Below are 26,186 nucleotides of genomic sequence, written 5' to 3'. Positions count from 1 at the left end.
ACAGGACTGACTTTTAGCCAAACAGGGCCATTTTCAGGGGGGTAGCATTAGAGTCAGTGTAACAAAAAAAGGTCTCAATCTTTTTCATTAATTAACCAAGTAACTCCCTTTCTTTCCTGTACAGGGTATTGTTCTAGAGCTGCTGAAGGAAGCCATGGTTTCCAGGCTAGGGGACACAAAAGGATTCCTGATTGATGGGTATCCCCAAGAGCTGAAAGATGCAGAAGAGTTTGAGAGCAAGGTGACCATATAATTGTAATGCTGTTATAACTCCTGTTAAGATACAACTGTACTTCTGGTGCTGATTTTACCCAAATTTAATGCAAACCAGGAACAACTCCCATTTAGTGCCAAGCACCATTTCAGAATCAGGTTTCTGATTCTAGTGGATGGCACCATACTTCTTGGGAAAATCTCATCTATTTGATGTAGATTCCTGAATGTATGTATCTTCCCAGTTAATATTTCTTACCAGTAAGCCAACTCTGCCAAAGCTTGCTGCCTCTTGAAACAGCAAAGCACAGATTTAATTTTTGTGAGGACTAACAGGTGGCACAGCCATAAAAAGAACGTTGTGCAAGTGGCTGCGTGGCACTTCAGGGAGTTATCGATTTCCTCAGGATGTGCTAAGACCTACTGAGAAGTCTCAGCCATGCATTTCTCAGCCTGCAGAAAATACTCTGTATAAGCCCTGTGAATGAATTTGCAGGGTTTAGGAGAAGTGGTGAAGCAAGGCAATCAGTTAAATATACATTCTGCCATATTACACACCACAAATGTCCTAAACAAGTTTGAAAGGTAATAAAACTTTAATGAATCACCTGTTTTCTGCCTGAACCTTTAGCTGCTTTATTTAGTTTTTTTCACCACAAAAACCTAGCAAGATAAAGGCATCAGAAGCTGGACAAAATAATGGGCGATGGGATTTGCTATTCACAAAAATGTTGCTCTAGTTCCTCTACTAAAATGCTGTAGATTATTAAAAAAAAATTGGAAATTTCTTTCATTTTGTGTATAAGGAGGAACTATTTCAGCAGTGCTGCTTTTCTGGCAGGCATACATGTCATGTCCTATGAACACTGGTCTGTGTTATGAAGTAGGATTTAGAGGTTGGAGCATCCTGGCCTGAGGCATTGCCAGGCAAATAAGTCTTGATGCATCCAGTGCAAAAGCAGAGCCCTTTTCAGTCCCACAGACACTGTAGCAGCAAAAGATCCTGTAGTCCTGAGCTGCCTTTGACATTTGGAGGAAAATACAGGGACCTCAAGTGATTATTTTGAATGTGCCAGGTCACCCCTGTTGTTCCATGTATCCACTTTTCTCAGGGTGGACTTGGCTGGCTGAAAGCTGCTCAGTGAGGCTGTGAAGCTTTTTTAAGTGAGTCATTATTGAGATAATGCTTTTTAGCTCTTTCTAAAGGGCGATGAGAAGTTCTTCCAAAATTATAACTGAATGAAAAGGGATGCACATCAGGCTTCATTAATTAATGGCAGCAAAGTACAGATGAATAATGCTACATATCTGCATGATGTGTAAAAGGCATTGTAATTGTTAACAAAGAGCTGTTCTATTTAGAAGACACCTAGAATAGTGCTTATACTTCAAAGTTTGATAGCTTTGACTCATGAGCTGTGTAGAAACAGCTTATTCCTCAGCCAGTTTTGCCCAGTTCCTTTCTGTGATACAACTGTACTTTTACCCAGCCATAATTGTAGAGAAGCACACCTCTCTGTTCCCTCCTCAGTCTTTCTGCTGGGTGAGAAGTAGAAAACATTATTAAATTATAAGTTCCATATCACCAGGTGGAAAGTACCCAGTAAGACCTGAGTGTTTGGCTTCCTGCAGATGTCCCCACAGCATGGATTATGTAAGCTAAATTGTGTTGGGAAAATAGTAATAAAAAAAACCCAAACAAACCAGTAGTAAAAATTGCTGTAATATCTGACCAGGGCACTACTTTCACTTTTTGTAATTTTTAACTTGGAAGAATGACATTTCTGTGATTCTATCTGAATTCCAGATAATAGCAATATTGAAAATTTTAAGAAAACCATATAGATTTTTCAAAAGTGAATCAGACCCTGTCTGTCAAGCAAGATACAGTTATCTGATGCTATCAGTCAGTATATTCCTCACTGTAAAGTGATGATATGACTGTGGCTGCTGAAAAGAATCATTCCCCATTTGTTCTAATTTAGAACAGACCATGGAATTCCTCATATGAAACTGTGGAGGAAATAACTTCTCACTATCCTAGTCCAGTTACACAGAAAGACCATTTATTTAAATCATTGATGGAGCCCACATCTTTTTTAACTTGTCTATGTCTTTTGCACTATTAAATCTCCTTGTTGGCTTTTTGAATCCCCAAACCCAGTGCTGCTACTGCTGATAGCATTGATGTTTCCTGGGCTGTGTGGAAAAAATGGATAATGTAGATAAGAGTCTGTCATTGAACTGTCCAACATCATCCCTTGGCTTCAGCTTCTCTTAAATAAAAGTCATTGAGGTCGTAGAAAGGTCAACACAACCCAGACATCCTCAGCCAAATGCAGAAGGCCTGACATGAAATATTTACCTTTGGAGTATTTCCTTCCTTCGAGGGCTGTCAACAAAGGTACCAAGGGCAATTTCCATATATCAGTCATTTAGATTTCCTTTGCTGTAGCCATGGTAAAAGTATAATTTTGTAATGGTCACTGGTCTGGAGAACAGTCGTCTTTTTTCAAGACTTCTCACTTTTTCCTAAAAGGTGCTCTCCAAATCCCTGCTGGAAAGGGAAGGAATGAAGAAAAAGACTGAGAGTGTCTTTAATACATAAGTGCATGGAAAAATTATCACTTGATTTTTCACTGAGCCCTTAACACCTATATTTTACTTGATAGAGTGGCTTTTATCCCTTTGGACTCAGCCCAGCAGTTGTTGCTCTGACAGAACCTTGTGTCAGAGAGCACTGTGCCTGAGCAGGGTGCAGGCAGAGTGTACTGCAAGATTTATGCTAAATGACATGCATTTTTTTCAGTGTTTCAGAGGAAGAATGCTGAGGATTTGTTTAGAACTTCCTGACTCTCTCCTAAAATATTATAAAGAACTTTTTACTCTTTCTTGCCAGTTCTTTTTTACCCATAAATACTGCGATATCTACGATCAAATGTAGAGACAATTACTAACTGTCTCTGCCAGGCCTGAGAATAAAAATAAATGAATTTCTGTTTATTTTCTTTATAGAAAAAAACAGACTCTCCCTCACGACTAGTTTGGCACTAGCCAAACAGCAGTAAATGGTGGGCTTCTCAGAGAATCTGGCAATCACTTGCCAAATTGAAAATGCAGAGCAAAATATCACATCCTTCCTTTATGCCATGGGTAGTGATAATGTGGGTACACTGCAAATAAAGACATAAAATCCTGTGTGACATAAAATAATTCACAGGGTGTATTCCTGTGAACATTTGATGGTGTTCCTGAGCCTGTCTGCTGTTACCCATTTCCATTTCAAGTGAGCATACTTCAAATTGGACATTTCCTTCTGTAGGGTCTTGGAATTCTAAGCTGTAGTTTATCCCTCCCTTTTCCCAGGCTGAACAAAGCAAAGGCTAGAAGCAGAAGTGTGTCAAGTATTCTGTGAGTCCTGCAGTGTTTGCATCAAGCTTTGATTTCACAGTTGCAAATAATGAACTGACTATCTTCAGTCCAAGTAGCCAGAATTTGTCAGATCATCTCCCTTTATCTCTCTGGGCCCAGTCAAGCACAGCCTTGATCCTCAATACTGGCCTTTCCAAGTGCTGTTACAGTGATGACTCTTTCAGTATTATCCAGAGAAAATCAATTTCCCCAGGCCAGTGGTTTGGGAATACTTACTGTTTGACTCTGTCCCTAGGTTGGGGAGCCAAAAGTCGTGTTCTGCCTGGACTGCTCTGCAGAAACCATGAGCAGTCGCCTTCTGCTGAGGAACCAGAGCAGTCAAAACCCTGATAACGCCGAGACCATCAAGGAGGGAATCGAGAGCTATTACCAAGCAGCAAAGCCTCTGATTGCATACTATGAAAGCAAGACACAGTTATGCAAGGTAAACTGCTTGACCTTTCTCATTAAATCATTGCTTTTTGCCTCCATTATGTAAGCAGTGTTTGGAAAATCCTGTCACGACGCCGTTTGTGAACTGTTTCCGCGCTTCCGGTTGGTTCTCATTTTGCTCTTCCCTGGTTTGTTTGCAACTTCTACGAACTTCTGAGTCCCACAGTGCAGTTTGAAAGAGCAAAATCACAGATTTATGCTTAATCTGGGAACATATCCTGAATCACTACCTCATCTGTATAGAATCTCTTATTAAACATTAATTCTGGAAAGCTTTTCTTTAAGTATTAGGATTTATTTCTTTATAAGGGCTTTCAGAATTTGGATGAAAGATTATGTTAATCCAAAGTCCTTTAGTTAAATTTACAAATGTGAAAGCGTATATCCTGAAATAAAACAGACCTGCATATAAGAAAGACCTTTTTGCTGGAATAAATAACATAGTTATATGAATTTCAGTGACTTACCTCAGTTTACACCTGCTCAGGATGTGATATTCAGAGCATTTTTTTTAATTTTCTAATCAATACTTTACAGTGAAGCAAGAAAAATTGCATCAGTGTACTTAGCTGATGTATATGCAGGCACATCTGTAGGCTCATTTATAAGGGATGTTTGGGGTTTTTTTTCTTTATTTCTCTTCTCTGTCATGGTAAACTGTCCCTTATGTTCAGCTACAGAAAGATCTAGTCCTGCTGCTCTGTCTTGTCCTAAAAAGGAAAGAATCCAATAATAATTGCTGGAAATATTATGGCATCTTTTTTCCAGGAGGCTGTAGCAAACATGCAAATCACATACCCCAAACTTTTCTCCTCTGCAGAGTTCCCAAAAGAGAAACATGCAGCTAATTTATGCACCCATATCCTGACCTGAGAACAGAGTAAATAACATAGAGCTGAGAAAAATGAAACTCAAAGGAATTAAGTCCTGATTGGTGTCCTTTGCTAACCCCACAATAAGAGCACATAAGGCTAAGTCTAGAGGGGCAGAAAAAAGCTCCCACTTACTTTCCACCTTGAGGCTTATGAAAGATAACCTGGTTTATTTGTTGTTCCATTGAGGAGCTGTCTTGCCAGCATTGCAGGGATGTGTCTGGTTAAGAATTCAGTGCAGTGCACAACACACCAACACAAAGGCAAACAGAGCTCTCTGTCTCAATATCCCACTGCATGAGCTGTGCCTACCACAGTGTTTCCCTTTTGGAAGCATCAACAAAGAGCAGTCCCAAAGAGAATGAAACCACACTAAATGCTTTCACACAGATTTTGCATTCATGGTCTGCCTTATTTCACTTGACCTGGACTTTCCTTGCCCTTCCTGAATACTTCTGCTGCAAGTTCCTGCTCCATCTGCTGTGCAGTGGCAAAACACGCAGTCTCTTCTTGAAGGCTGATGGCTCCTTAGCTCCTGAAGGGACTTGCCTAATCTGTGGGTCAGAACTGAGTGTGATTTCTACTCTTCTCATTAGTTTTGGGGGGAACTGACACTGTAGGTTTGCATGTTAGAAAATAGCTGTGCCTTGCTTGAACAGACCCACCCTGCTTTTCTTACAATGGCTGTACATTGCCTGAACTTCCTTCTGGTGATTGTAGGTGTGTTCAACACACATCCATCTTCTGGGTGTGAAAGATCTGTAAAATCAGCTTCATAAACAATATAATGGAAAATGGCCTTTAAAGGTTAAAAAGCGTGTTCTGTTTTTCTTGGACACAGCCACTGAAATGTCTGCCTCATCCACTTCTTACAAAGAATATATTATAAAGTACATCTGCTATCAAAGCTGTGACTCCACTATCAATACCCCACCCCAACCCTTACGATGTGGACAAGTACATGTCAGTGATTTATTAGCATTTAGAGAACACTGCCAAAATCCTCAGCAGAGGTGGGATTTCAAAATCAATCCTCCCAAGGCTGTCCTTGTCACCCCCAGCCAGTTGTGGGTACAAGCCAACAGCCCTGGTGCCTGTGCAGTGAGCACCAGAAGCAAATGTAGTTTTTGTACAAGAAGCCTGTTAATGTTTTATTTTTCATGGGTGAGAGAAGTGATTTTTTTTTTTAACCAAGAGTTGTTGAACTGTCTATTTTAAAGTTTACTTTGCACCTATGGTGACAGTGCAGAAGGAAGTCTGAGCACTTTCTTGCACAGGGCAATTGGCTTCAGTTCTATTTCTGATGTTCCCTGTCCAAATGTTCCCTGTCAGTTCTGAAGTGGACTATGCTGGAATAAAAACAAGAAAACAAACAAACAAAAATCAAAACAAAAAACCCCTCACAAAAACAAAAAAACAACCAACCAAAAAAATTCTAAACAAAAAAAATCCCAACAAAACATTCCAGTTTGGAAATCCACTAAGTATTGTGAAACAAAATAACTTTTTTTTCTGGAAGGAATTCTTGCTTAGGAAATTTTTATAGGCAGTTTTCCTGTATAAGTTAACTCAAAGAGTTTAATTAGACAGTCTGACTTTGTCATCTCCAACTGCATCTGGCATGGTGATGTCCCTGCAGTGCCCAGTCCTGCTTTGAGCAGGAGGCTGGACTAGATGACCCACTGGGGTTCTTTCCAGCCTGTATTACTATCCTGTAAATGTGCATCTTACAAACCTCTACGTTATTTGGCTCAACAATTTGAAAAATAAAGACAAATAAATACAGTTAAGATTTGCTCAGTGGCTGTTTTGAAGCAAAGAGAACTAGATAATACAAAGTGTGCAGCTGTTGGCTATGTGGGGGAGTTAAGAGAAGGGAGACATTTAGGTTTACAGGTTTAAAACTGTCTTACTGGTGGATATGTTGAAACTGTGTTGAAGAAAGGAGAGAGCCAAGGGGAAGTTTGCAATTCCCAGGACACGGGGTTAGTTTCTTATTTATAGCAACAGATTTTACAGATGGCCAAGCATTGACATTAGCAGCCACTCTGATGTTCTCTGAATGATGAAAGGAAATTCAGGTGGAAAGCAGAAAAACTGACAATAATAACTTCTGATCAAATAAATATAAATTATTACTGTGATTTTTTTTTTTTGGTGAGGGCTAGGCTAAAATAGTCCTTGGTTTTTTTGGTATTTGTAATATCATATACATACACAGAAGACTGAGGGAGTGGGTGTTGAGATTTTAAGAGGAATATTAGAGTCTAAATCCCACTAACTGCCACAAAGATTCAGCATTAACCTTTTCTAGCCAGTTTACTGCAGTGTGTGACTAAGCACCACTGAATTCGAGGTGAAATAGTGTTTAATTGTATAAGTGATCATTGTAGGGCTTGACTGTAGCACCCAGCTCCTGCTTTGCCACAGGAAAGAAAATCAGAAGTAGATTTGTTCAACAAGAAAATAGGGTTGGCATGTTGGGTGTCATTTGATTTCTCCCCTTTAAGTGTGTTTAGGGCTGGACAAAGTTTTCCACAGATTGGGAACAGCACCTGACAATGGTGGTGTGTGTTCAACTTGTCCTATCCAGTCAGAAGGTTTTCAGTCCTGAAACAGGCTGATTAAATATGCAAATGTAAAATCCAGTCCTGGGCATAAGGCCAGCAAAAGGTCTGGTGTGGGAATTGGATGTTGGCTGAGCACTCAGTGGAGGAGGAACTGTCACACCTCATCAAGGTGAGCTCGAGAGGACAGTGCCAAGTGAGCTTCCCTGCCCTGTGCATTGGAACAGGCATTAGGGCACGGCTGGATGGAGCCTGATAAACACGGTGGAGCCAGACAAACTCAAGTCTGACCTGACTTCTCTGCCCTCATTAGGAATTCTCTCCTTGCTTTACTTGCCCAGAAGAGATATATGGTTGTAACAGCATTCCCACTTTAATCCTTGAGAATGTTGTGACCTTCAACAAGACAAGAGGGCTGGGTCTAAAGCTGTGCCAGGGGAGGTCCAGGTTGGATGCCAGGAAGACATTTTTTACAGAGAGAGTGCTCAGCCATTGGAATGGGCTGCCCAGGGAAGTGGGGGATTCTCCATCCCTGGAGGTGTTTAAGGACAGACTGGATGTGGCATCAGTGCCATGGGCTGGGAACCACAGCGGGGTTGGATCAAGGGTTGGACTTGATGATCTTAGAGGTCCCTTCCAACCCAGCTGATTCTGGGATTCTGTGACCTTCTCTAGACCCAGAGTTCCTGTGCACAGGTGCATTCATAAATAGCTAATGTGATATTTGGAGCTGGAACATTTTTTCACTCTGCTGACCTCTGAATGAGAACAGTGACCTGCTGAAGCTGACAAAAGATCAGGCTCTGTTAGAAATGTCCCTTTGGCCAAGATGAGCAGTCAGTGTTTGAGCCCAGCAGAGGCACGAGGTGTGCACAGAGGTGGAGACTCTGGGGGCAGGTGAAACATCTGTGAACCTGCCAGGAATCAGTAACAGCCATCCTTCCACCACCTTGCTGAGGGGAAGGACTGGGATGGAACTCCCAGGTGTGTATTTGCAAGGGAAGATGAACTGATTGGAGAATGAAGTGTCCTCTGCTACTTTTCTGCTAAGGCTTTAAGTTTCTAAATTGTTAATAGAAAATTTTCAATTATTTTTTTAAAAAATCATGTTTTGGGGATTTAGTTTAATATTCCATAATTCCTTTCACAGTCAGTTACAGAACCCCCACCTACTGCTAAGGACAGCAAGTGGCTGCTTTTCAATAAAGACCCTGTGCTGGAAATGCAAGGGCTGAAAGCACTGCTCACAAAACCACCCATTGCAAGCTGCCTGAGCCTGTGGGAATCAGATGTTTCAGATTAATGAAATGAAATGAAATGCTCTATGGTATCTGTAATAAGCAGGTAGATGCTGTTATTTTTAAATTTATTTCTCAGTGATCTCCAAGGCAGCCAGACAGAAAAGTGCATCTGAAAATTTAGTGGACACCTACTTGTGTTTTGACATGGCTAAATGTAAATCCCTCTGAATATATGGCCTTCTGTCAATTGAGAAGAAAGGGAGGGGAAAAAATGATTGTTTTTAATATCTGACTCATCTTTTAAAGCTCTTTTCAAGTGACAGTCTGTAGGAGGTTTATAAGTTACAGAGCAGAGCAATGCGTTGGGAGTCAAGCAAGACACCACTGATCCTACCTAGCTGCCATCAGGCACCTGGTAGGTGTCTGAAGGACAAAGTCATCTGAGTTAAAAAAGCATGTGTAACAAATAAGCAGTCCAGAGCAGTGGATTAAAGGTGTCCAGAAACTTTCCCTGTTTCAGGTCACACGCTACCAACGCTTCACCCCCTTTTTCCTTCTTTTTTTTTGTTTTAATTATTTTTTTCCTCAGTGTTGTTCTACTGTTTCTTTCTAAAATCAGTTGAAGTCACATATTCCATAACCATTATGAAAGAACACGTGACCATCCACCCTCTCACAGTCTTCCCTCGTGAGCCTTCTCATGCTGATGCCATTATAAGTGTGTCTGGGGTTCTAAATTCCAAAACCTACATCAGCTGGAGATTTGTTGACAGAAAACTTAATTGGCCGATTTTAATGACAAAAGGAGCAACATTGTACCATGGGGGTGGTTACTCCAGCCATTTTTCACACGAGCTCATTAAATCTCTCTGTGTTTGAAGTTACCTAAAGCCACAGCTGCATTTCAAAACTGGAAGCACTATTGGAAAACTATATGGATCTTGCTTTTATGAGAAGCCAGCCTTAAATAACCTTGAAAGCAGTCCTAATTTATGAGGTTTGTTATATTCTGAGAAAGGGAAACACACAATTTTCTCTCTGGAGCTGCTGAGAGTGTCATTGAATTACTGTAGTACTAGATGTGAATTATGGTCACATTAAGTTAGTTTTGTGCCACAATGTTAAGTTAGTTTTATGAATTGGGCCTTTGTTATTTAGGAGGCCGGCGTGGGAAGCACTGGGGCTGTCATTAGTCACGCTCATCCATATTTTAGTGTTGCTGTTGGGAAGTCAGTGTTCCAGCCTGTCATAAAGGGCAGCCATTTCCGTGCTTACAAAGCTAATTCCTCGTCACAACTCCCCAGATCTTGACCTGAGTATCAGTCCCAGTTCTGAAGAGGCCACCAAAAAGCCAGTGGCAGTCGGCAGGGCTGATAAGATTAGATCAGTTATACAGTGCAGATGTATGTATGGAGTAAAGGGAGAGTAAAAATACGTCATCAGACAAGAGAACTTTGAAATGGCTGTGGCCTTCACCCTGTGTGAAGTATACATCCTGTGGGACAGCCACATGGAAATAGGTGTCTTGGCAGTTGAGACAGGCAAAACAAACTGTTTTATAGCAGCTGAGATGGGAGTTGTTGGTTTTATTGCAGCTGGAGAAGGTATTTGGTCCAGCATAGTTCAACATTCCCCTTTTCTCTTTGCTCCTAGTGAGTACCCCCCTCGAAACCCTTTGTCTTCATGGCACAGAAAGCTTCTCAAAGACACGCAGCCCTTGCTGGAGAACTGACTTTTGTAAGGCACGAGCTGCTGCTTCCTGAACTATTCCAGCATTCCAGAACTATTCCATGTGTTTGCTTCAGCACTGCAGGAAGGAGCAGCTCCAGCAGCCACCACCCGTGAGGGAGAGCAGGGCAGGCAAGGGAACGGTGCCCCTGGAAGCTGCTGGGAGGGAAGGGGGGGTTCAGCTCAGACTGGAAGGTGTCCATGCAGTGATCCCAGGGGGTGCAGCCAGCCAGGCTCCTTCAGGGCTGCCCAGGTGGGTGCCCAGTGCTGGAGCTGCTGTGTGTGCAGCACACTGGTGGGATGTGCCAGCGCTTCCAACAGGAGGCAACAGGGACCAAACTCTGCCACGACTGCGGGTGCCACCAGGAGTGACACCAAGGCACGGAGTGGGAATGCAGGATCTCTGAAAGGAGCAGCTGCTGACTCCCACACAGGGCTCAGCACTGAGGGACTTAACTGTACATGGAGTGCAGTGAGGCTGCACAGGAGCTGGCTGTGAGCCAGCACCGTATCTGAGCAGCATTTCTCGGCCTATTTAAAAAGGACATGTTCTGAATATGAAACTCCTTTAATTCTCCTGCAGAACAAAGAGGTGGCAGAAAGTTTGATGGTCAGGAACGTCCCCTTCAAACACTGCAATGGTCTGGCATCCTGGTCAGCAACCTGGAGATGAAAATGCAGCACATAGTTCAGAAAAAGAGCATTTAGCAAAGTTGTCCTGGGTCGTGCAAACTCCATGGCATAAGAGACAAGCATGGAGAAGCAGAAAGGACACTTGCTTTTGAGTAGAGACCAAAGCTCTCAGCAGGCATCTGAGGAAAGGAATAGTCACCAGATGCATCTGTGGGGTGTACCCAGCCAGTGGGAAAGCTGCTTCTGTCCCTGCTGTGGGGGCAAAAGACAGCTCTCCTTCCCCGAGCAGTGACCCGTGTGACACTCATTGTGTGGGATGGACACAGAACTTATCGTTCCCAACAGCTCAGGGCCACCTCATGTGCTCCAGGGAACACACACGAGTGTTCCTGGCTGCAAACATAATCCTCCTTTGCTGAAAGGCAGCTCCTCTTCCTCAGCATAGGAAAGTTAATCGGTCCTTTTTTTGGTGAAGTACAGTCATGACAAATAACTTGAACAGAAAACTGAATCTTTGGGGTGTTAAAAAAATTTCTTCAGTGAAAGGGAGCGCTCGTGCCACAAAAGCAGTGCCCCTAGAAAAGATGAGTTGTCCAAAGGACATCATAAACCCAGAACCAGTTCACCAAACTCCCAAATACAAATGCACAGAAACACCCAAATTTGCTCTGTTAGGGAGTGGCCATGACCCCAGAGGGCTGTGTAGCCCTTCAGGACCTCGACAGGTTGGAGATGAGCCTTTGGAAACTGTTCTGTATCCCAAAGGGGTACTTTTGCTTTCAAACCCGAATATTTCAGAGAAAGAGCTTAAGCTCCTTCACTTGATTAATGTACTTTGCCACAGATGATGGAGCCTACGGAACCTTCTTACATAGATCTGTGGAAACAAAGTGGATAATGTGGTTTATGGAAGCTGCTCCTCTACATTAGAATGCTTCTAACATGAAACAGAGCAACTTTCACTTCATATTGGACCAGTTTTTTGTGTCAGTGTTTAGATTCTTAGAGAATTCTTTGTAACTTAATCAAAACTAATGTTTTTTTCCCTGCTTCACAGGTCGATGCAGAAGGAACACAGGAGGATGTTTTTCTGGAAATCTGCAAGACAATTGACTCTTTTCTGAGAAGGGAAGAGGCAGCACTTTCCACAGAAGCGCAGTGATGGTGTGTACTGGTGTGTACTGGTGTGGACACAGCCTCACCTCACATGCACCCACAGCCAGGAGTGCAATGCTGGTCGAAGCAATGCTGCTTTCCTGAGGGATGTCTGGAATGTGTGCATGTGCTGTGTTCCTCTAGGTGAAATCCTTTCTCCCTGTGCTGACAGTCCACTCCATAGACAGTGCTCCGTGTGCCACCCCCACTCTGAGAACTGCAGGTTGTTTTTCTGGCTGTTTGCTCTTCCCAGGTTCCAAGCAAGCAGGTGAGCAGCAGCTCTGGGTTGTATTTCATGCTCTCCTGCCTTGGATGGGGAATCAGGCAGTGCCTGGCCAGCAGGGAGCTCTCCAACCCCCTCACACACTGCTCAGCACACTGATGTTAAGGTGACTGCATACAGGTTTCCCATCAGACATTATTTTAATTAACAGTTTTAATTTTTGGGGTGTCACTGAGCTTGTTCTTGGCCTTTAGTGACTAAACCCTGTTCTCTGTCACATGCAGCTGTAAGACAGCTGGAATTAGTTAAGCTACAAGTTGAACTTTTCACACATGCCCAGAACACTATTACAACAAGGAGAAAAATTAATTGAGGATACAGTTGAATATCGTGGAATTCTGTCAACCCATCATCGTGGTGCAAACACCATTTTTGAGAGTCTTGTCTCCTGCTGGGAATTGCAGGATTTTATAACTGAGTGCCCAATTCTGTGAGCTGAGGTGAGAACAATGGTTGTGTTGTACAGTTCAGTGTGTGAGCCCGTGATGGTCCATGTGAGCAACAGTTGTGCCATAGCTGTTAAAGTCTGCACGTGAAGGTGACTGCGAGCCAGAACCCACCATGTCACCTTGAAATCGTACTTGGGGAAGCATTTCAAATGCAAAATTCACATCATCATCATCTCTTGTCTTGTACTGCCATTGCCAAAACCTGGGGAGGAGGGGGGTGTGTGTGTGGGGGGGGGTCTGGTGGGGTGGGAAACCAGCAAAAAAACCAACAAAAAAGGAAAATGTCAGGGATTATTTGATTCCTGTTGCTTGCATCTTTAGTAAGTCATTTATCTGTAATAACTGCAAAAAACTCTGTAAAAGTCAAACCGTATTTCCGTTGGGTTAACCCAAATGTTGTGGAGTTTCTCTGGTATCCTGACAGCTAAATAAAAAGCTTGTTTGACATTCCTGTAAAGTAATTGCATCCTGTTACTGGAACTTCTGGATGAATTCACAGTGAAAGTGGGTTGCATGATTGCTCGTACTGTCCAAGTTGTACTTTATGCAGCAGATTTGCATTTTTAAAGTTACCTTTCTTGTAACGAAGACATAATACAAATAAAAACATGTACAAAAATGAGGAGGAATGATTTCTGTTACAGTATATGTGGGTTTAATCCTTTTCAAAGCACAGTACATGACTTGAAAATATAGCTCAAATCAGCATGCTTACAGAGTCTGTCCTTTTTCCAGTCAGGGCCGAGTCTTCTGTCTCGTTTTCTTCCTTAGCATTTGCCCTGTAAATGCTAATTCGATTATTTTTAAGGGTCTCGTTTTACATATGTTCTTATCCTTCATATCCTGGATGTTCCTTCTTTTCCTGGGGTCCTTCTACAGCCTACATTTTACCTCTGATGCTCTGGGAAGTGCTTCTCCAGCTCCAGCCCAGCGCTGAGGGAGCAGCGACGTCGGCAGCACAACATCAGCTCGGCCAGGCCGGGGTGGGGAGGGAGCCCTGACCCCCAGCAGCTGCTGCTGTCGTTTGGTTTGTTAAAAGTAAAACACTCTGGAGTTACCAGGAAGTTGCAAATTCACCTGGGGAGGTTTCCTGGATTTCTAATCACAGCAGAAGTTCTACAGTGTGGATCTCGTGCTTGGTGCAGGATGGGAACAGAGGCAACGAGCAGCTGCTGTTTGGTTGGTTGGGGGGGAGGGGGAAGTTTAAAATCTAATTATAAAAATTATTTAACATACAGTTTAATTTTTCTTCTTTCTGCTTCTTTTTTTCTGTGGAAAACCCAAAAAAAAAAGCCCATGCTTGATTTGGTTTATGTGCATTAGATACCTATTTGCATATGTTCATAAAGTCTGCAAGAGAAATAGCTGTATATGCATGCAGAGGGAAATATCAATATTTATACATATTCAATAAAAGAGGACTTATCCAAGACACTCCTTTCCTGGGTGATTCAGACTTGAAACTGTCCTTCTGCTTCCAATCTCATTCCAGTGATACCATGATGTTTGGTTCTTTCCCAGCTATCCTAAACTGATGACTCTTTTCTCTAATGTACTTTCATTATTTTATTCCAATAATTTTTCCAGGATATCAACAGAAAATGAGTATTACCACAGATTGTCTCCCTGATAATACACCTTCACCAACTCTAGTTTCCTGTAAAGACCATGAATGATGTGGAAAGCACATTTTTGTGGTATTAGAGAGCCTCTCAGAGCAGGATCTCTTCCAATTTAAAATACATCCTGTGAGGTTTTGTGTTACATTTTTTTAGGGCTTATTAAATTTATCTAAGTATAATGAAATATGTTCACAGATGCTACTTGCTCAATGTTTTAGTAACTGTACTGTATTACCTTCTAAATAGGTTAAATGCCTAAAAGTTATTGTTTTTCTGAAGCAGAAAATAGCTACACCTAAAGTTATTGCAAAACTTCATACTGATCCATCTGTAATTAGTTACATGGTGCAGCCAGCCAATTACCCTTCTTATTGCCACCTTTTTAAGTCAAATTAGTCTGTTTTCTACCTAATTGCTCTGAGTATTCTAGTTTCAAAGCAACTGGAAGTCTTTATTACAGTTATAAAATAATCAAGTGTTTCTGAATCACGAGCTATACATTTCAATAAAAAATATATATTAAGTAAAATATGTCACAAATAATTACAAAGCCTCTCAGACAACGGCATACAGTGTGTACCAAGGCTACTGAAACTGGAATTTGCCGTGGTCTGGCAGAGGAGTCTGTGAGATGTGAGGACTGAAATGGGCATCCTGCAGGGCTGGCACAGGGAGGGGCTGTGGGACGGAGGAAAAGCTCCTCTGAACGTTTTCCACCTCGGTTAAAAAGTCAGAACTTACACAGAAAGGAAGTCACAGCAAGCATTCTATATATAAACAGACTGGATCCACATAGTTTATTTCTCACAGTTCTCCTGACAATTGAACATTATTTAAGAACATACTGTATACACAGATAAGAAGGAACATACAAAATGTTTTAAATGATGCACAACAAAATCCAGCAGTATAAAAGAATGCATGTGAACCCTTGCTCACTGCTCAGGCTAAATTTAATCACTGTTTAAATAGTAATAAAAATACAATCTTTCATGGATCTTGTGCAGACTACAAAAGAGGAAAAATTATTACCATATATATGATTTATATTAGGCAGTTTTCTTTGATGAGTTGCACTAACAACTCCAAATACAGAGGCAGAAGGCTGTGTATTTTATTTTAAAGGAGTTAATGTCGAGTATTAGAGACTTTACACAGTTACTAGCACTGGCACTTTTCACCATATTTTGTACACATCACATGATCATCTTATATAACATTACATTTAAAAAATATATCTGAGTGACAATTTTATAACATTCACACACCATGAGCTGGTTAAGGAAGCAATGCCACAGTTGCCCCCTGTAGTGCTTCACTGTTGGTAAATAGAGTTCATCGTGGTTTTAAAAAAAAATTAAAAAAATTGAAAGTCAACATGATTAAGCAGCTCCGATTTAATAAAGGCCTGTAACCAACCATCGCCGAGACAGTGAGGATTTTTAGAGTACAGCCTAGAAGCAAACACTGTCATTGGTTAAAACCTTGCCTAAAGAAGTCAGTTACTGTGCTGAAAACTATTTCACAACAAAACTGCAAGCTACTAAACTGTTTTTATATAAATACTTCATCTCCTCTGATCTCATTATAACCGAGTTCTTCAAAGCCTTTGGAATTTACTCTATCTTTAATGTGTGCTCTCAATTCTGGCTCACCCTTTTGAATGTTTTTGTTTTCTTTTGTTTAGATTCACCACCTAAAAGTGTCTAATGTGGTGAGAAAAGTCTCCCAGTGAAACCTTCTGCACACTAGGAATGTTCAGCTGCTGTTCAGTGATCTAGAACCATGACAGCTCGAAGCTGTAGTTTGACAAGTACACCCAGGAAGCTGTCATGCTGTGAGTGACATTTCAGGGAAAGCAGAGTCTTTCCAAAATGTGCACGGAATTAACAATGGTGCCATTGTTATTTATTCAAAGAGGACAGTAAACCCAAGCTGGTAGATCTGCTTCCCATGTCATCTATTTGCTGGAAAGTAGTTTGGGTCAAGATAATTGTAACTGGTGCCCTGGGACATGCAGTAGTCTCTGTCTAAAAATGTCTCTGCTCTGTAAATAGGTTCTAACTGGTGATCTTCCTTATGAATCTCTGTTTCATGCAGACTGCAAGGGAAAGAAAGAGATAACAGTTTAAAAGTCAAATATTGTCCTTAACTTTCAGAAACAGCGATCATATGAACTGACTCATACCAAAGTGGATCCCAGTTCATTCATAAAGTGTAATTCCCCCCCTCTATTCAACAGTACCAAACCTATCTTATTAAAAAATAAATTACACATCCAGAACTTGTTAAAAAATATACCTCCCCACAAGCACATGCTAATACTTGATAAAACATATCCTCCACTTTCCCCAGCACAGGGTGTGTGTCCTGTGCTGGAGCAAAGATTCCCAACATGCAGCAATTACACAGCAGGGAGATCAGATCTCCTGACAAATAACAAGTAGAAGCACGTGCTGCTCACCAGTCAGAACAGGAATCACAGAAATCCAGGGACATTTCCTGAGGGCAGTCCTGGCAGTGCCACCGGACACCCTGGATGGGTTCGATGCCGCAGTTGTCGCACTGTGGAGCAGACGGAGAGCACTGAAATCCCACAGGACACACCAAAGCTCCCCATGGAGAGCCCTGTGAGTGTCCCTGTTGCTGTGTGTCCCTGCTCCTGTGTGTCCCTGTTCCTGTGTGTCCCTGTTCCTGTGTGTCCCTGTTCCAGTGCCAGCCCACGCAGCGGAATCCTTCACACCAGGGACCACAATGTATCTGTGGATAAGGAAGTCCTCAGGCTCTCCAGAGCCCTGATGTTTCATCTTTCTCCTGCTTTGCTTCCTACTTCCCAGATGCTCCATTTTGACATTATCCTGCTCAACCAGAGCAGCCCAGCCCTGCCTGCAGTCACTGCTTGTCCTCCTGTGGCTCCAGGAGCTGCTGAGACTCAGCACATGAACATGCTAAAGCAGCAAAAATAAAAAGCACCTTGGAGGTCTAACACTGGATTAAGTTTGTCCATATCAACTGATGAGTCTGTCTCAATTCTACTGTCCTTTTGAACTGAACTCTGAACTGAGTATCTTTGCATTCTTACAGAAATGGGTATTAGAAAATAAATCCAGCTGCACAACACTGAACAAGGTGAGGAAACTGTTCCAACAGTTACAGTGAGCAGTTAGACAGAGAATTGTCTTGCAAGAATATTTTCTTGCAAACAAGAAAATATTGATTTCAAGAATGCCCCTTCTTTCATGTCTCCTATTAGGGGCTGATTCTGGGACAGCACATGAGTTTTACTTCATTTTTATTCTCTTAATTTTATGAAAACTTTGTTTTGTGTCCTTCTTCAATTTCAGAGAGTTATTACTGGATAGGATTGTGAAGTTGCTACAAAACAAAGAAAAAATATCAATCTATGACTTTTATTCAAAGTCTTTGTCCCTTCCTTGGCTTCAGGAGGAGACAAAATAACTCCAAAGTCAATCAGAGAATCATCATGAACGAACAGGTAAGTCCAAGCCCATGGAATGCCAGACATTCCACGGCAGAAGGAAGCAGGCAGAGCAGCCCAGCAGGGCCTGTTGGGAGGCTGCTGGTGGGCTGTGGGTCAGGGCACAACAGGTCACACTGAGGCACCTGCAGACTCAGGAAATGCAGGAACACGTGGGGGGGCTGCAAGGAAAAGCCAGGGGGTGGGAAGGAAGGGGACAGCATGTCCAGGGAAGGGAACAGGTCTGGAACTAGAGCTGAGCAAGAAGGCAGGAACTAATCCCCTGAGAAGAGTCAGAGACAGCACAAGAGCAAAGTGCAGGAAGAGGAAGAAACAGAGTACAGGTGAGATGAAATATTCACAGTGGTATAGAAGGGAGAGAGAAATGCAAAAGTACTTGATTAATAAAAAAGGAACCAGGAAAATGGGACTTGCAGGCAAGGAGAACTTCCCAAAAATCTGAACTACGAAGAGTGCTGCAGAGACAGGACTGAAAAGAGAAATGTAGGAAACGAGGCTGTGCTTCCACATCCTCTCATCCTCTCCCAGAACCTGGAGTTCTCTCTCAGTATCTATGAAAGCCTCTTGCCCAGCAGCTTGTTCCTGGCCACAACTGATCCAGCTCAGGGTTACAAATGCCTCACACATGGACCTGTCACACCTGGAGGCCTCCCTTCACCAGGTGGCTAAAACTTAGAAAAAAATATAAACTGGTTCCAGTAATCTGGATTTGAGAACCAAGGCAGTGGAAACCCTTGACCTTAACTTTGGTGCTTCAACTTCCCTCTCCCCTGCAAAGCAGAAATAATGCCATGCCTTTAATTTCCTAATGAAAAAAAGAAGTATATCCAAACTGCTCTGATATTATAGCAATGAAAGCCATAAAGAGCCCACAAGGGACTCAATAACTCAATATTCAAAGCAGAGTTTGAATAATGTGCAGTAAATGAGGCTGAAGGCTGTGCAGAACCAGTGCTGCTCTCCATGGTTGCTTATTAGGTGAGGCCCATCCAGCCCAAGGAGTGAGCAAGGCAGCATTCCTGAGGGAAAACAGTGTATAATCACCTCATTCCACAGCTTACTGTAATGCTGAATACAATCAAATTCAGATGTAAAGAGACTTCCAAACTTCAAATGCCTGACACTGTAATGCCAATTTACTCCTCAGAATAATTTTATGTACCAAAAGCAACTGGTTTGTTACCTTGGAATCTGGTCTGCCTGAATGAAGTTTTGATTTTAGGGGGAAGAAAACGCTGATTTGAAAAAATCCCCACAAAACAAAACACCAAACACACCCTGCTGACTAAAGCCAGCAAAAATAAAAAGCATCTTGGTGGTCTAACACTGGATTAAGTTTGTCCATATCAACTGATGAGTCTGTCTCAATTCTACAGTACTTTTGAACTGAACTCTAAACTATATTTGCATTCTTACAGAAATGGGTATTAGAAAATAAATCCAGTTGCACAACACTAAACCAGGTGAGGAAACTGTTCCAACAGTTACAGCAAGCAGTTAGACAGAGAATTGTCTTGTAAGAATATTTTCTTGCAAACAAGAAAATATTGATTTCAAGAATGCCCCTTCTTTCATGTCTCCTATTAGGGGCTGATTCTGGGACAGCACATGAGTTTTACTTCATGTTTATTCTCTTAATTTTATGAAAACATTGTTTTGTGTCCTTCAATTTCAGAGAGTTATTACTGGATAGGATTGTGAAGTTGCTACAAAACAAAGAAAAAATATCAATCTATGACTGTAATTCAAAGTCTTTGTCCCTTCCTTGGCCTCAAGAGGAGACAAAATAACTCCAAAGTCAATCAGAGAATTATCATGAATGAATCACTGTTAAAACAATGTTGTGTCAAATGGAATTCTGCAATGATTGAATGAGGCTCTGTTCCAAGCTGCATTTTCCTAACACAGTGAGGGAAAGAGAGAATGGTTATTCATCTCCATAAAACATCAGCATTCAGTGAGACCTAAGAGTGAATTACTTGGGCTGTTTTTATTAAACTGAGGGAAAGCAGGCACAGTGAACAAAACTAAGGACCCAAACTTGCTGCATGAAACAAAATCCTTGCAGAACCACGTTCTCTTGGAAAACTTCTTAATCCCACTGAGTACCAGAAGAACATCTCTGACACTCACCTTGAATCCCACGTGCTGCACAAACCCACTCTCTGCATGCATCTGCTGGAGTTTCTGTTTCTTCAATTTTTTAAACTCTAACAGTTCTTTGTACTCGGGTAACTCTCGGTATGTTACTGGAATACTCTCTTCATCCTGTTCCCCAAACAGAAACATCCTCACTTTAGGAATATTGCAACAAATTCTTCCTATAAATCATTATGTAGGATTATTAATGGTTGAGGAAAAAAAATGTATTCTAACATAATGGGGAAATATTTTTAAAACCATAGCACAAAACAGTGCACACAGCTAACTTACAGTTTATTTTCTATTATTTATACTCCATTATTTGCATTACAACAAAACCCACATTATCCTACAGACAAGTTTCTTCTGGTGAAGACCTGAGCTCTGGTATAAAGGAGAGAGCAGTGCCTAACTTTAATTTCTATTTTGGTTTTTTTTCTCATCTTAGATGTCTAATGGCAATTTGCATATAATCCCCTTGTCCAGACATTGGGAGCAAAATGGCAGCTGCAGGAGCAGAGTCAGCTTTTGTTTGAGACAAAAAGAGAGTTTATTGTAGTTCCAGACACTGGGCAACAGATGATGTAGCTGAGAACTAAAATTTCAGGTCAGTTTTATCAAGTTAATTGACCTTTCTCTTCATTATTCCATGGAATGGTATGGACAAGGACTGTCTGTAGGGTAGTTATGATCACTGTTCTGAAGGTTCTTTCAGAAGAAAACTTACTTTTCACAGCTACTTTCAAAGCTGTGAAAGTATTAAGAACTAATGACAACATTTTACAGTTCAAAGAATTTCCATACAAAGTGAGATTTTGTAAAGACCCATGGAAGTCAAGCCAGTACCAAGCTCCCATTATATGTATTTTTCATCTGAAGAGTCAAACTTAAGAGTATTAACTTCTCACCTCTACCTGTCAGAATAAGGAGTGATCAGAAGCACCAGTCCATGACTGAAAGAGTAGAACTTTCAGAGTTATCCAACTTCTTCACCCCTTTACTGTCTCCTAACAGTAGAGAAACAATAATTGCTATTTTCCAGAATTGATGAAGCAGTTTGGCTCCCTACAGGTTTGTGCAAACATCTTTGCCAGGGATCTACAGTAAATGGGTCTATTTTTCAAGAGACACACAATTTCTGTTTTTTTCTCATCCAGTTTCCTTCAACAAAGGTTGAGGATCCCTCTGCTATGAAAGGACAGAAGTTCTAATTCAGATGCTCCTTTCAAGACAACTGTTTTATTGCAGCAGCTCTACCTGGGAGATGTCACCTGTCTGCAAAGATGAGGAGCCTTTACTGGCACAGAGCAGTTTTCAGACCCTGCACCAACAGGAACATTCAAGTAGCAATTAAAATTCTTCTAATGTAGCCTAAATGCATGATTTCTTTGCACAAATCTGTGAAGACTGAAGATTCTGTATTATTTACTAAGTCAATTAAAGAAGTGAGGGAAAGAGGCTTGCTCTTTAGTATTCAATTGCTAAAGGCCTTATCAATTATTTAATTGTAATTATGAACCTATATAAAGGACTAGACTGCCAATGTTCAGAAAAATTGTGGTTAAATGACATGACTCAATTGTGTGGTGAAAAGCTACATCCTCTTAATATAAAACAGAGATTTTGCTTCCATGCAAATCTCAAGTTTTTCTGAGAAAAACTGCCTGTCACCAAAGAACTGTATATTGAATAAAGTATGCTTTTACAGCTCCCTGTGTGGACAATTCATTCTGCAATAGTAAGCAGTTGTATTCTGGAATAGTCAGACTACTCATAAAATTAAGAAATCACAACTGAAAAGGAAATGAACTCTGCTGGGAACACTGTCTCTTCACTTGGAAATAACTCACTTATACCAAAATATAATTTTTCAGGAACAGTTATGCCAGTCAAGCTGACTGGTAACATCCAGGTAGAATCTTCTGTCTTTACACAGGAATGGCACCTGGTAATTCCACTGTGAAGTCAAAGAAAACCTCATTTTCTTGCTACACTGCATTTCTTCTGCACAGCAAAGTATTTTCCTCCAAGACAGTGACTGTCACTAAGAGACCTGACTTCTAACACTGGAACAGAATCCTGTACATTCATTTTGAACACAGTTTATGATCCTCTTTTTGCTTCCCAACTGCTTTTATTTTGCACTGATAATGGGGATCTCTTTGTAACTGAGCTCACCTCCGTCTCTCTACATTACTTCCAGTCAGAAATGTGTCCATCTGGAAATGCTGCACTACTGAAGGAAGATTATGCCAAATTAAACAAAAAACTAGTGGGGTGAGGGGGGTACAAGTCCACCATTATCACTGCAAAAATAACACAGCAACTTCTGCCCCAGTTAGAATAAATCCCACTTGATTTATGGTGCCCATATTTTTTAGAGTTAGGACACCACAGCAAACCCAAAATGTTTTAGAGAACTGGTCAGAACAGTTAGAAAATATGTATTTAAAAAAAATACAGAACAAAAGCATGTGTGCTCAAAAACAGTTCCACTGCATCTCTTCCAAAATGCTTTTTGCTTTCCAGGTCCTTTAATGTTCCTCCTGGAACATGTGAATTTATCAGGAATGTCTGTAGATGAACTAACAGACCATGTGAGTGAAGATGGGATTTGAGACTGAGAAACAGAGGAGTAAATTTAATAATTAAGGAAGGCTGTGCAGCGCAGGTAAAAAAGTCAATGAAGAAAATGAATGGACTCCTAGTGGGTGGCCTCAAGACTTCTGTTATGCAACAAGCTTCTCACACAGAAAAATAAATTAACAAGTCAGGTTCTTCAGTGGAAGCTCAGGAAAACCACAGTGGTTCACAGCAGCTGTGAAACTTGCCCAGCATCCCAGCAATAGGAGATAGTCCCTCCATGACTCTGTGTGGAAATGGGAAGGACATTGGTCTAAATTCCTGCAGTATTATTGCATGTGATAAATTAGGAGAGCAGCACACTGCATGAGGCAGTAACTCACTGGGTTAGGATGTCTACTAGAATTTGCCTCTAAGAATACACAGATTTGCTTGCTGACTGGCAATTCAGTCTGTTAGTTCACACTTGCAAGTGGACTGTCCAAAATCCATCATTAATTCAGCCACTAAAAGGCAACAAAAAGCAATGAACAGCATTTGAACTTTACCAGAGCTCAGCATGACTTTTCTAAAACACATCTTTAACCAGAACCTCAGCTGTACAGTTAACATTATTTTCAAACCTATGTCATGCCAGATCACTTTTTAAAAACATGCAGTTAAAACTTGTTTGAGCTCTTTCAGGACAAAGTTGTTTAAATGACTTATTTTACAGATTTCCTTCCTGATTCGGTCGAAATATTTTGCTGTTGGAGGCCTTTATATTAACCATGTGTTTATACTCATGAATTTCATAGAATTTAATACTTGCTTGATGATATTTATTTTATGGTGAAGATGCCTAACCCTCACATTATTCACTAAACAAATGACAGTAAGCAAGACATTCTCTGGTTTCAGTGACATACCGATACTTCCTCTTCTGCTGCAGTGTCCATATGGCTGTGAAAGCTGCATCTGTCATCATCCTCATCCATATAAACGGGAGGTTCATGGGATGTCATGAAAGTTGAAGGTTTGAAAAGATGTTTATTTAAAGGATGTTGCCGTCTACTTGATGACTAGGGTGAAAAAACGGTATATTTTTAAAAACAGTCCCTCAGTTATCATTTAAATAATATTCATTGAGAAAAACCTGGCCAGAAAATCGGGCTTTTGCACTAAAAAAAAATCTATCATCTTGCTTATTATTTTTACTTAATCTCTGTATCAGAGCCTCACACAGCTGGGGTGCTTCTCCCCATAACAAGTGAAATCAGATAAACAGGGCAACACTTGGTAAAAAAGCAGCAAGGAAGAGCCCTTCCCATAAAACCCCAACCATCCAAACAGATCAGACTGACAGCAGGAGACAAAACACAAAGCAAAGCTGTGGCAATTCTCAAGACTGAGAACCAAAGCTCAAAAACATTAAAAAAGCTCCAATGGTGCGAGTTTGAGACTAAACAAAGAAGTAGTTTTGCACAGGTCCAAGAGCCAAGAGACCAGTCCATGCTGGACACTTCATCAACTTCTTCTACTTGTGCCTTAAAAAAAATATAATCTATGTCTAAGCTAATTATCCATATTTCTTTCCTGGTCCAGGAGAGGAAAAGCAATTCATTCCACCATAAAAGAAGTTTCTAAGAGACAGAAAGAACTGCTCTCTAAAGGTTTTTTTTCACTGTCACCACCTGGAAAAGGAACCTAAAAAACATTAGGTGAGATAAATTACTCCATTAGCATAAATCTAAAACCTTTCAACTCTAATGCTGCCTGAAGGTGTAGAATGCATGCCAGTTTTAAAAGGTACTCAGCCCCTATTACTTATTCCCCAATGGAAGAATATTAAATATCAAAAAGAAGAATTTGGGCTGAAAGAAACTTTTTACTCAGCTACTTTGCAGACCAGCATCTTGACATTTTTAATGTCAAATCTGACACTCCTGAATTTAAAAAAAAAAAAAAATCAATTTAAAAAAACCCCATGTAATACTGTGTTTATCTCTACAGAGGGATCCAGCATTATTTGACAGTTGTGCACAGTTTAAAGCAAAGGCAAAGATCACACAAGTTATCTCTGGATGTGTCTGCAGGGAGAAGCATCACGAGGAACTGGGATGAGCTGCACTGGCTCTGCTGGAATCAAGAAAGGAAAACCCTCTGTGCTTATATGGTAGCACTGTTATGCACACAGTTATGACCTAGGAATTTAACTGAGCATTTGAATTCTCTTTTTTTAACATGATCTACCTCTGCTAAAAAATGAATTGAAATACTACTTGAAAAGCAGACACTTAAAAATCATTTTTCCTCTGGGAAATGTATTTTCTGGATTAAGCTTAAAAGCAGGTGCACTAATGATATTATATAAACATTAAATTGAAAATGATAAGCCATAATTGAAGAACTGAGTACTAGAGTCCTACTTCTCTGATGCAGGTTTATTTTCACCCACAGTAGATAATGGTTATACAGGAAAACACTCATGCATCCTGCTTGATTTCCTGTATCACTTGTCAGAAGAGACATTATGTCATATGAGTAGATACACAAAGCAACTTCAACGAGATGTTCAAGAACTGAATAGGCCTCTCACTTCTCCAGTAACCATTTTAAAAAAGCATCCTGGGCAATCTCCACGGAGAAATGCAAGTATTTCCTCGTGAAGCATCCCTTTTGACACAATTCCTTACATTAAACATCTCTCTGCTTCTCATTTCCCCACAGCTCTGTGCTTTAAGCCCCAGCAGCCAGTCCCCACAGCTCTATTATTGGCAATAAACCAGATTTACAGCAGTGACACTGGATGTGCAACCTCCACACCAAAATTAGGACCATCATCACAGAAGCATGGCCCAGGCTGCCAACAGCTCTTGCATTTCCTTTCTGCCACATTATGTTATCTCCACTGGAGACCTGGGAACAACTAGAGCCTGGTGCAGTGCTGTCAATCTGGGCTCTAAGCAGACAGCTCTATTAGCAGCCTGAGAGCTCAGTTCCCCCACAAATGCTGTTTGTTTGATTTTTTTTTTCATCTGCTCTGTTTCTTACACAGGCTACAAATATGAAAAGGAGATGATGCCTCAGTCCAGAGCAGGGCACAGTGACCTTCCTCTCACAACCTGGCAGTGAGGAGATGAATCACACTGGGAGAGCAGATGGAATGATTGGGTTTGTTCTACGTATGAAGCCCAAGAAAAACCTGCAGGAATGGGAGTGTTCCTGTGGTAGTACGAGAATGTCAAGAGTTTTCTGGAAAGTATCTTTTACTCTTGGTTATAGTGGGCTTGAAGAGCTTCATGGATCACTGTTCAAATTAGTGGACAATATGGTTAAAATGTCCCCCATGCACT

At 41.1% G+C, this 26,186-nt stretch overlaps 2 protein-coding genes across 5 annotated transcripts in view; one reads left to right on the top strand and one right to left on the bottom strand.

Moving 5' to 3' along the window:
- AK5 (adenylate kinase 5) overlaps positions 1-13,627 on the top strand; it is a 76,346-nt gene extending 62,719 nt beyond the window's left edge. The window contains exons 12-14 of the mRNA XM_051796063.1: positions 125-241; positions 3,881-4,069; positions 12,176-13,627. Coding sequence (XP_051652023.1) covers positions 125-241; positions 3,881-4,069; positions 12,176-12,280 — 411 coding nt within the window. The 3' untranslated portion in view covers positions 12,281-13,627. The remainder of the gene's footprint in view (positions 1-124; positions 242-3,880; positions 4,070-12,175) is intronic.
- A 637-nt stretch (positions 13,628-14,264) lies between these two features.
- ZZZ3 (zinc finger ZZ-type containing 3) overlaps positions 14,265-26,186 on the bottom strand; it is a 54,325-nt gene continuing 42,403 nt past the window's right edge. For all 4 annotated transcript variants that reach the window (XM_051796027.1, XM_051796028.1, XM_051796029.1 and 1 more), the window contains exons 10-13: positions 23,760-23,912; positions 20,260-20,394; positions 17,092-17,192; positions 14,265-16,728 (exon numbers count right to left, since the gene is read on the bottom strand). In XM_051796027.1, coding sequence (XP_051651987.1) covers positions 16,584-16,728; positions 17,092-17,192; positions 20,260-20,394; positions 23,760-23,912 — 534 coding nt within the window. In that variant the 3' untranslated portion in view covers positions 14,265-16,583. The remainder of the gene's footprint in view (positions 16,729-17,091; positions 17,193-20,259; positions 20,395-23,759; positions 23,913-26,186) is intronic.

Source organism: Manacus candei, unplaced genomic scaffold, assembly GCF_025592945.1.
Source record: "Manacus candei isolate 608988 ecotype Guabito, Panama unplaced genomic scaffold, ASM2559294v1 h1tg000044l, whole genome shotgun sequence".
NCBI classification, from domain to species: Eukaryota; Metazoa; Chordata; class Aves; order Passeriformes; family Pipridae; genus Manacus; species Manacus candei.
Note: the sequence above shows the minus strand (reverse complement) of the source record. Positions and strands in the feature narration are given on the sequence as shown.